The sequence below is a fragment of the Phalacrocorax carbo genome, chromosome 6 (assembly GCF_963921805.1).
Source record: "Phalacrocorax carbo chromosome 6, bPhaCar2.1, whole genome shotgun sequence".
NCBI classification, from domain to species: Eukaryota; Metazoa; Chordata; class Aves; order Suliformes; family Phalacrocoracidae; genus Phalacrocorax; species Phalacrocorax carbo.
The window spans coordinates 22,025,028-22,037,192 of record NC_087518.1 but is presented as its reverse complement, the minus strand read 5'-3'; the positions used below and the strand labels follow the sequence as shown (position 1 = coordinate 22,037,192).

The 12,165-nt window shown below is 35.1% G+C and overlaps 1 protein-coding gene across 4 annotated transcripts in view; it reads right to left on the bottom strand.

Moving 5' to 3' along the window:
* Positions 1-12,165, bottom strand: part of ATP2B2 (ATPase plasma membrane Ca2+ transporting 2) — a 464,757-nt gene that overhangs the window by 98,623 nt on the left and 353,969 nt on the right. For all 4 annotated transcript variants that reach the window (XM_064454232.1, XM_064454233.1, XM_064454234.1 and 1 more), the window contains exons 6-7: positions 8,594-8,851; positions 7,478-7,603 (exon numbers count right to left, since the gene is read on the bottom strand). In XM_064454232.1, coding sequence (XP_064310302.1) covers positions 7,478-7,603; positions 8,594-8,851 — 384 coding nt within the window. The remainder of the gene's footprint in view (positions 1-7,477; positions 7,604-8,593; positions 8,852-12,165) is intronic.

Sequence of the window (12,165 nt, the reverse complement as noted above, 5' to 3'; positions counted from 1 at the left end):
GTTGTAGAAACACAAACGAGAAATTCCTAAAAGCGATGAAAAGTGTTCTGATTTACATTTTGGGAAAATGTTATAACAAAGCAGTTGCAAAAGATCACAATTGCACATCAATTACACACTGGCTATTTATAAAAAAGTTTGAAATTGAACAACAATTGAACATGGCATGTATTTAAGGCCAGTTAATAAAAGCTTATTAAAAAACCCCGTCACTGAAGCAGGGGAACAAATGTGCTAAGGGTGGTATCAAATTGTGAGTAATTTGTCATTTCATATGGTGACAAAGTCTTAATTTAAAACCTTCATTATTGAAGTAATATTTAAAATGTTTGAAAAGGACAATGTTTGTTCCTTAGTAGGTAGTGAATTTTAAAAGATTATAAAAAGCAGATCAGTAGTGCTCCTATGAAATAGATAAAAAACTAATACATAATGACCAGAAACTACTGATAGATAAAGCGATTTATTGAAATAGACTTTATATTTTATCCTTTAGTGGTAAAAAATTATGTTCTGCCTACTAAGTGTAAGTCACTATAAGAACACAGATGAAAAGCAACCATTTCTTAAAGTTGACAAGAGTAAGCTAGGATTGAAAGTTTTTTGGGCTTGGTTTTTTTCCAATATTCTTTCCTGTATCTGAAGAAGGAAGTAGTTTGGAAACTATGAAAATAGACTATAACATACAAACTGTTAGCCTTTAGAAAAAAATCACTGTATACAAAAAAGACAAATATGTACCTATACCCCCCAAGAGAACTGTGGGTGGACAAGTGGTTAACTAGAACCTGCTCACAAAGTATTCTATTATTTAATAATTGTTTTAAATCCTACATGCTATAGTTTTAAATAAATTATATTTTAAGGCCAGTCATTATCTCAGACTTGCAGCTGTGGGACATCAGAAGAATGACACCTGATGGAATCAGAACATAGTCCAGTAATTATATTTTCCTTTGGGGAGGGCATGGGGGCATGGAAAGAGCGAGCATTTTTACTCTGCTTTTGAAGCTATTTGTTGGTTTATGAGTCTTTAAGTCAACTAAAGAGTTTGACCATCGTGATAATAAACCAATTATACTGCTTACGATACTCACTTTAATCTTTGCCTTGTCACTGCAGTATGCATGACAAACTACTATTTGCTGGGTTTTAATCTATTGTTCCTTAGATCCTCACCTCACTTCAAAAGTTACATTGTACTGCTTTACGATTATCCAGTTTGCCATAAATGTAGGGTTCTCCCTTGACTTTCCTTAAGACAATGTCACTGTTTCATTCATTCTGTAACAGCATGAATTAGGTAGAGTCATTAACTGACTTGTCCTAAAAAATTCTGTGTATAATGAGGTAAAAATTCTGGTATGCTTATTCTCAGCTATCTTGCCCATATCACTTACCCACTTCCATCACTAACTGCTGCTCAATATTTTAAAACTAAAGTGAAGTCGTTCACTGATGCCTGTAGATCTAAAATGTATCACAGCAGGGCACAGCTGAAGCCACAGTAAAAAATAAAAGAAATCTTCCAACTAGCCATCCTGCAAAATGGCTTTTAACCAACTGAATTATGAGCCTGTTGCATTGAGCAAATGGGGAATACATTTAATTTCTCATGGAGAATCTTATTCAGCATTCAGATCTACCAAACCTGAATAGCCATGGAAAGATTCTTTCTCTCCTCCCTTTTTAATAAACATTCCATTGCATTCATCCTTGTCTACGTATATTCATTCAATTGAGTTATCTCAAATGCTAAAAAAATGGAAGGATATATGAACCTGTGTCCTTAAACAGATGAATATTTTTATATATATACACACACACACACACACACACACACTTGCAACCCATTTTTTAAAAAAATGTTGTTTTCTTATTACTGGTCACCCAGTTGCTGTCCTAAAACATACTAAGGAATGCAACTATCTATTTATAATCAAAATATCTTTCTCTAAATAATCAAAACCTCTCATGTTCTTAAAAGGAAAACAGAAACACAGAACAGAGAGAACATCTGTCAACACTAAGCCCAATTTGTGGGCATAAATATCTCATCAGAACACTAGGAAAATTTCAGCAGAAATAAGCCAAATAAAACAAAAAATGCACTAATAGACAGATACATGTTTGAGAGTGCATTGAAAACTGTTCCTATGGCTTTCTGAGATAAAATTTGATTCCTTAAAAAGTCATTTGCCTTCTTTCATGTGCTAGAGCAAAACATTACAAACATACAATTTAGGACCACCACCCAAACAACAAAAAACAAGTTACATTTAAGAAAAAATCTTTAAAAAACAGAATAGCCTTGGTTGTACTAGTTCAGACAGACAGAAAACGTCTGAAACTTAACTCAGAAATTTAGAAGAACATCCTTAAAGATATAACACAATTTAAAATATATTTTAATTACAAACTTGCTTTTAGCATTCCTATGCTTTGTTTTGAAGGAATCTTCTTCTCTACTGAACTACAAAGGTGGGTAGCAATAGCCCCTCAAAAATGTGCATTTACACCTATGTTTCAAAAACAGCTTTATTAAGAAAACATGCACCCACTGTATTTCAAGCTTACCTCTGCACACCTGGAAAGGGCAAAAATGCAGTAACCTCAAATAGTTTTCTGAACCTTTTCTTAACATTAGTCTTGTAACACATAAATCAAAACTGTTAAGGTGCATAAAAAGCATGTTTTAGAGCAGGTACTAATTTATCATCAGATTATGTTCCACTATTACTGTTGAAAAAATTCTTCAGCATCTAAGCTAAACCAAAGAGCTGAACCTCCTTCCACCTAACTCTGGCAATTTCACCATTAAATGGTATTATAATCATATTTGCTTGAATAAAGAAATGGGCTCTATGACTTCAATCAGCTATTGTTACATGAATGGAATTCTGGAATGAACACATTTCCCACTTAATCTGTACACAAAGCGTGTATTCCAACTCAATGTTGAACAATTATACTGACTTCTTTACTTCTCAGGACTATTTTTTCAATATTAGTCTTGAGAGTATTATTAATTTCAATAGGAAAGACTAATTTCAATATTAGTAAAATACGTTTTTTCATATGCTATTTAATTTGAAGTTGATAAATGGTGAATATTCCAAGATAGAAAAGGAAGAAATCTAGTTTAGTAAGAAAAGACGCAAACCGATTAGATAGGTAAGGAAGCTATTAAAGCATATACTTTTTCAGACAAAAATGCAACTAAGCCTGAGACTGCTCAGAAATTCCCAAATCTAATAACAGTGCTAGCCAATTAGATTGGAAATAGGGCTGAAAAATAAGAAAAGAAAGAGCATGCCAGTTTGGGGATTTTATACTGTTATGCTACTTCTAGCAAATCTGTGGTGAACAAAAATTCTCTATCTGCATACCTAAACAACAATTTTAGTCACTGCGATTATTAAAAGGTAACTGAAGTTAATAATAAAGTGAACCAATCATCAGAATATCTTCTATGAACGCAAATGAATTTTCCTGAAAAAACTCATCTACATGTAATTTCAACATATCTAAATAATTTGGAACATTGGAAGTTAGCTGCTCTGTTCTGAAAATATCTGCTGTGCTAGAAGCCTAGCTTGGAATAATTTTTGGCAGGGAATTAAGACAGAATCAGAACTATTTTCCTCCAGGCAATAACTGACCCTAGTCCTTAATCAAGCTTCCTTTTTATTTCCAAAACCTAACAGAGCCCCATGGCCAAGAGATTTATTTTATTTGTTCTTGAATAAGATGAGTTTTTTCTTTGTTTCAAATCCTTGTGCAGCCATAGAAATATGCATTTATAAAAGTTAGGTTAGGATAAATTAATGTTCTATCAGTCTCAGTTCAGTGAGAACTACAGTAGTTGAGCTCCTCTCTCTGTAACTCTTTCATACCTTAATCAATTTAATCGAAATACCTGGAAAGAAAAAATATTTTTTAGAATGTTAACTATTATCACATGGTACCCCAAAACACTTCACTGTGTGCAATACTGAGGCCAGACTCATATTAAAAACTTCCATATTTAGGAATCATGGATTAATCCAAACTTTGAACTCTACAAAATTTAAAGTGCACATCAGCTTCAATCAAGACAGCTGAGTAGCAGTCATACCCAAGCTGTCAGTTGATACATGCCCATGCTCATTCACAGGCTTGTCTAAGCCGATGACTTTAATGCAATTGCTTATGCTACACTATGTATACAACTGTTAATGAACTAAAAGAAGGAAAATGTTTTAGACAGACTTATAGTGGAACTAGAGAAGAGAAGCTGCTTCTTTTAGTTTCAGGTATATCAGCCTGTATTTCCATTTCTGCCCTCCTAGGTGATACCACATATGCTATACACAGATGGAAATGAACCAACTGGATTAGTCAGCATTTGTACTCTTAGAATTGCTTCTCCAGCATAGTAAATTACTATCTGGATGATTAAATAGGACATTAAGCACAGAAACTCATTTAGTTTAATTATGACATTGAAACTGATTGAATATTAGAAATGTTTTTTCAGTTGCCAAGGGTGGAAATAATACTTCCTGATTCAGGGTGTTTATCTTTCACCAAATTTAGACTCACAAAACAAACTGTGGCTGCAATTCAAATGTTACCTTTTTTCAGTCATTCCTCTGTCAAACCTGGACTGTTTCATTTCCCACAGGTGATTAAGGGAGAATAGTGGCATGCAACGTCCTGACAATATTTGTCTGAATTCCAAAAGCCTACCTGGAGATAACTTCCTGGAGATGTCTTCCGGTCCAGATAAAATGAAAATTTATGTCTGTTTGCTGGTTTTGTGGGGTGTTGGTTTGGTTTTTTTTTTTTCTTGAAACAATTTTTATAAAAATATAGGTCTAGGCTAACATCCAACAGGAACTCAGTTTTTAAAGCAGGTCAAACCCAACCTGAAAGATACGGTGGTTTGCAAATTTGGGTGTTTTGGACTAACAATTTCCAGTGGGCACATCAGCTCCTACCTCATAGGCATTAAACCTTGCACTCTACCTATGGAAGAAGGTATTCTTTTGCATGATAGAGTCTCAAATCATCAACCCTGCTCCTAGGCAAATAGAGTTGAGGGATTTTCTAACATGGCATGAGTAAAAATTCATTACTGTAAGTGTGAAACAAAAGTCTGTGCAGTGTTTGTTAAAATACCACATTAATTCTTCACCTTCTTTGTAACCACAATAGAGATTACATAGTAATAGAGAAAAATAGAGTATAAATTTATTTAATTCTGCAATAAAAACAAAGACAAATGTCTTTCCTTATAGCAAAGAAATCTGAGTTTTGAGAAGCAAGACAAAAACATCTTTTATCCTAACTTGACTGCTTTCCTTTTCTCATCCCACCATGCCCTTCAGGGCAATACCTTCATGTTTTTTCATAGCCACCACTGAAATCTACAGGAATTCAGAAAGATCTAATACAATTTAGGAATATGTGAGAATATATGAATCAATGGAAACTTCATAATTGGAAAAACTCTAGAATTCAGCACAGGATATTTTAATTTATAGATGTCTATGATATTTCATGATAGAATTTTCTTTAAGAACATATCATTATTAAAACTATCTTTTTAAAATGAAAATTTTATGCCAGTTATGAAGTTATATTTACAGAACAGTGCAACTATCAGCTAAGAAAAAAGAAACAGAAAAAAATGCACAAATATTTCAAGGACAACATGGGATTATAAATTTTGTTAGGAACAGCACCAGTAAGCTACATTTCCTCAAAATATCACTGTGGGCCTCCCCATTTACCCACTGGAAGCATCTCCAAGAGACTTCTTAATGTACAATCAAGTTAAGTCTAAATATGTGCACTGCTAGGATAAATCAAATTATTGTACAACTAGCAAAAATAACGGTCAGTAGTTTCATACACTAGTCATGAAAGTCAGAACACCATCATAAGTTATCAAGGAACCAGGAATTAAAATGTGGCACTATTCCCACTATTCAGCATTTCTATATGTGTGCTGCCTGCAAATGCTGAGCTCTTAATTGTATTTTCTCTGTGCAAATGCAGCCTTCAGAATTTGAAGCTACTCCAGTAATCTTAATTAGCCTCTACCAAATATGTGCAAACACATTTTTCAAACATTTATAACTTTGAAAAACTTGGGGTTTTACAACATGAACAGCAAAAGGCATACACTTGGCAGGGACACTGCAGCAAAAAAGTTTAACAAAAAACCCAGAATATTTTTAAAGAAGCCAAAGGAATTTTTCTCCTAAAAGAGCAAAATAAATTTGTTTGCTACTCTAATCTCAGGAGTGATAGGAATTTTTTTGTATCATTCGAAAAAATTTCATTTTATATGTACCCTTTTAGACAGAAAGATGCTTAAAGTTTGCTGAAGTTATAAATAATTAAAAGGGCTTTTTGTAACATTAAGTGGCTATGGCGAGTCCACAACATTAGCAATTTCTTCATCTTAAGTTAATGCAGCCACCTTTTGACTGAAATCTCATAGGTTTTGTTACCAGACCACAATCTCATAATTTACATAATAAACACTCATAATCTTATAGTCGGTGAACTACCTAGCTGATTTTAAGTTTGGAAAGGATTTTCACCATTAATTCAATAAAAACTATCACATATCCTTACTTGCCACTTGTCTCTTCTGAACGAAAGCATCTCCCAACAGCTGTTGCTTGGGAAACACCAGCTCAGTGAGGCAGGATAGGGGCAGGATTTCTGCAGGAATGCATACTTACCTGCTGCACTGCAACATAAATATTCTATTTGGGATGACTCTTGGCTGACTGTACAACCAGACAGCAAAGACAATCCGTTCAATGAATATAAACTTCAAATGTATTTCAAAATGACTGTTTCAGGTTATAACGCATTGATGATGGCTATGAGATCAGCAGGCCGTTGTTTTGTGATCACATCCCAGCTGGAATCTATCAACAACCAACCTATTTAGAAACTGGCTTTATTAGAATTTTTAAAAATCACATTCTATTTAACTGATTTGCTGTAAACAAATATTATAAATAACTTGAATTTACCACAGAAATCAAGCCTACAATATTTTACTACATCCATTTCCTTCTAAGCACACTGTTTCTTTTTCTGTTGTACCTAGTATTACACACAAATAAAGTGTTTAAAGAGACTTTAAAAGGCTTTAAAATGTAACAGTTAAATTAAAACTAGCATACAATGAATTTAAACAATTATTTCCCTAAGTGATACTTTCCTTTTCCTTGGAAACTGTTTCATTACTTTCTCACTTTATAAAAAAAAGTATGATGATCAGAAATAATTGCACACAATCAAAAAACAATAGCATATCTTCTGAATGACATACAGACAACGCCAGTGACTGTGTTCAAAAGATCAGTTGCATCTATGTTACCAAAACATGATGATGTGGAAAAACAAAACAAAACATGAACAAAGCAGTATATAAAAGGTAACTCAGCAAGAATTCAGGCAGATTTACCTGACAGTAGCATTGGGTCTTTATCAACAGATTTGCGGACTTGGTCTGACTCTCCAGTTAAAGAGCTTTCGTCAATTTTAAGATCATTTCCTTGAATAAATATCCCATCAGCAGGTAGAAGATCACCTTTTAGTAAGAACAGGGTAATGGAAAACCAGTTATTTAGCAAGATTGCTTTTATAATTACATAATGATTTTTATTATAAAATTGCAATTAACAACAATTGCATTAAAATGTAAAATGAAAGCAAATGTGAAAGAACTACTACCATATCAGTTCATAATAGCCATATTATTGCAATCCTACAGGAAAGGGTTTTGTATTGCAAATATTTTTGCCTAGTGCTATCCCAGAATCAGAATGCATCACATCTAACATAGGATGAACACAATATTTGGGAGGTTTGGCAGGGGGAGTACTCTTCTTAACATGACATAAAAGGTTCTCTATCAGACTTCACAGGAATTAACAGTGGCTAATAAACAGTCAGGCTGCCCTTTCCCCTTCCCCTCTCAGGAATCCCTTAGCTAAGTCCAGGAGAAACTTCATGGTTGATAGAATGGGCATTTTGCTGGAATTCAGCAGCTCAGTCAAACACAAAGTATGCAGAGTTCCTGCAAACTTCTTCCCATCACTGGAGCATAGGGCTTTCCCCATGGCATATAATTATAAGACATCCACCTACTAGAGCATCTGATCTGAGGGGACTTACAAGATCCATAGCTCTGGAGCAGCCTACCAAGTGGGGTGAGCAGAGGCACAATTCCCTTTCACAGAGCATTTAAAAATACTTCCTTTTATTCCTAACTGTGCAGAAACCAAACATTCCAAATCCTGTAATCCTCCATGAAAGAGAACTGCCTTTGTATGAACAGTTCTTGTCATTGTCAGTGAAACGAAGAAAAGAATAAAATTATTTACCTAGTGCAATTTTAGTGCAAGTATCTCAGGTTTTCATTTTGCCCCAACAGCCCAATTACCTTACCACAGGCAATAATGACACCACGCAATTCTGTCTTTTAAATCACTTCCAGTGAAGTGAGTCTATTCTGCTGGAAAGGGAAAGGAGAATAAATAAAGTTCTGAAAAGCAGACATCTAGTTGGCGGAACTTACCATATTTCACCTGTGCAATGTCACCAACTACTATCTCTGCCACTGGGATTTGGATAACCTGTCCGCCTCGGACAACAGTAAATTTCTGTTCCTGCTCAATACGACTTTGAAGCCCACGAAACTGCTTTTCCTTGCTCCAGTCATTGAAGGCAGTGACAAGTACAACACAGATAACAGAGAGTAGGATGGCAGCACCTTCAATCCAGCCAGCTTCAGCCTCACCTTCGTCTTCAGCTCCTCCTGTTGCAGTACCACATCCTGCAAAGACAACATTAAGAATCATTCAAGGCAAGCGAAGATCCAGTTTATTGTCTTTATCACAAGAAAAACTTGCTGTGAAATGACAACAAGATTAAGAAATAGAACTGCTTGTCGAACTACTGTCTGCTAAATGAAACACGGCAGAACAGCGGAAAAAATAAAAGTAAAGATGTCTGAGGAAAAGAGAAAGAAAACAAATCAATAGAAATTTCAGATCTTTTAACTTTTCTACTAAACAAGCTATCCTTGGTAAACCCAAGCTAAACAGACAGGAAAAGAAGGCACCAATTCTGTTATCTGATAGAAGGGTTGGAAGCTTCACCTGAGCCATCAAGCATTTCCAGAAATAAGGAGGACTTACTAAGAGTGGCATGAAGGATGAAAACAATGAGTAACATCAATCAATTAAAAGCAATGATATTTAATTAAGATTAAAGAAAACAGATTCCATTAAAACAGACTTAAGAAATTAGTTTCGATACAATTTCTAAATGTTCTCAACTAAACACACTTATAATGAACACTTTAAAAAATACTGAGATGAACTAAGTATATTAGTATTTAAATGCAATAATGAAATGTACTAGGGAGCACTGTATAAAAATAATAGCTAGTATTAATTCATCATTCTTCCTTACAGAGAAATATAGTGGCATGCTTATAGAGCTGTAAGTATACTATTGTTTTCAAAGCAAAACAGTATTTAAAATATATACTCTATGTATTAATTCTGAATTGGTTTATATACATCTGCTAATTATTTATTTCAAAGTCATATGCAATTAAAATTTAAATAAATTTCTTAGCTAGTATTCACAAAGGTAATATAGCTTTCCTTCTTAATGATATAAGACCTAAAGAAAGATAGTTTATAACAGCGGACTGCAAAGTACACATACTAGAATGACACAATTCAGAGATATCTCAACTGACAGGAGAGAAAAAAAGAGCTCAGTCTGAACAATAGAGCCTCCTCTCCCAAATGACCAAGGGAGAAAATAAATTTTTTATTTTTTCACAAAGAACTAAAATAGATAGGCATGTGACATCGCTCTTCCATCTTACCCAGGTACCAGTGAGTTTAGCAACTTAACAACCATCTTGCTTCCGTCCAGGACTAAAGGTTAATTTTGGAATATTCGTCACCTGTCACTACAGGGAATTAGCAAGCCATTTGATTTCTATTTTTAAGTTACAAAGACTTTCCTGTGACATAAGCATCATAATTCATTAACCAGCTGAGTACTTTTGCATATGAACAGTAACAAAATTACCAAAAGTCAAAGGAGGAAAGATGAGACTGAACTTCCAATAAGTGAACAGAAGAAAATCAAAGTAAATGGAGTTTTTACCAATGTTCTCTGTAGTTTCAATTTGGTCTTAACCTATCTGAAAGGCAAAGCGCACTACCAAGAGAAGGGTCTTCCTAGCAGGGATGCCCTTAGAATGATGACCTATGTGAACCTGTATCTGCAGTACAATAACCTTGCTAAAGAAACCATTTTTATAGCATCCAAGAAAGAAATTAAGTTATCTTTTTTAAGTTCAGTACCTAAAGCTACTTAAATCAGTTGCAAATGCAACTTACAAATCACAGCTTCAATTTCTTTCTTCAGTAGACCATTACTTTTGGGAAGGACTAATGAACTTTGCTCTGTTTAACCTTCATCATTTTAATTGGCCTATGTTAGACTTCAGATTCCTTTTCCAAATCAGTAGATTCACTTCAGCTTGTTTGGATTAAGTGGTTTCCTAGTACAGGTAATTCTCTTTTGGCAAATGTAAGACAAAAATTCACTATTCATTTTCCATTAGGTACGATTTAGACTTGAGTATCATGAGTACCGTATTCTTTTTAACAGCAAGCCTCTTCTATTTCTCACAAAAGAAACATGGCCTGGTCTAGCCATAGTAAAAACTGATTTTATTTCCTTTTCAGATGGTTGAAATCTAGTCTAGCTCATACAAAAGTACTAACAGATGTTGTTTCCTATGGTGATCCCTTGGTCCAGGTTAACTGACAACAGTAACATGCAGATCAACCCATAGAGGTGGGCAGCTCAGATTTTCAGCAGTTTCAGACATTTCCACTAGGGTGATATTTATTTACTTTATTCTGTAGCATGTGTTCTTATGATTTCACTGAAAATCTTTGATTTCTGCATAAGGATTACTGATATTTTTTTACAAAATCAAAAATTAACATTATGTAATACTTAAATACAAGTTTTTAACTTGAACTATATCAACATACCCCCAAAAATTAGCCATTTGAAAGACATAAGCTATGTTTTGTCCTTCATTATAAGGATCCCATTACAGCTCTGGATGTATGTAAACTTTATAGTAATATTCATCGAGTAGAATATCCTCTCTCTACAGCAGAAAGCTACCAGTTTTGAGAAAGTCATTGATATTATCTGAAAGAACCAAAAGGTCTGGTCACTGCCTCTGAGATGTGTTGAAGAACCAAAATGACAGATAGTCAGTGCCCTTAAGCCCAGTTCTAATATGCTGTACCTTGAATAGCTTGGAGAGTAATATTTCTGTGTTTCTTCAGGAAAAAAAAAACAAAACCAAGTATCTTGATTCCATAAAAACAGGTAAAAAATAAAAATAGTAATTTACTTGAGTAATGAAATTAATTTTATAATAATCACAGAATCACAGGTTGGAAGGGACCTCAGGGATCATCTAGTCCAACCTTTCTAGGAAGAGCACAGTCTAAACAAGATGGCCCAGCACCCTGTCCAGATGACTCAAAGGTGTCCAACATGGCCGAGTCAACTACTTCCCTGGGGAGATTATTCCAATGGTTGACTGTCCTCACTGTGAAAAATTTCCCTCTGGTGTCCAATCAGAATCTCCCCAAGAGCAACTTGTGTCCATTCCCCCTTGTCCTCTCCATGGGACTCCTTGTAAAAAGGGAGTCTCCATCTTCTTTGTAGCTACCCCTTAAGTACTGGTACATGGTGATGAGATCCCCTCTGAGCCTCCTTTTCTCAAGGCTGAACAAACCCAGTTCTCCCAGCCTATCCTCATATGGCAGGCTTCCCAGTCCTTTGATCATCTTGGTGGCCCTTCTCTGGACCCCTTCCAGCCTGTCCACATCCTTTTTGTATAGCGGGGACCAGAACTGTACACAGCACTCCAGGTGTGGCCTGACAAGCGCTGAGTAGAGTGGGGTAGTGACTCCTTTCTCTCTGCTGGCAATGCCTTTTTGATGCAACCCAGCATCCTGTTGGCCTTCTTGGCCGCAGCAGCACGCTGTTTGCTCATGTTGAGCTTTCTGTCCACCAGGACCCCCAGGT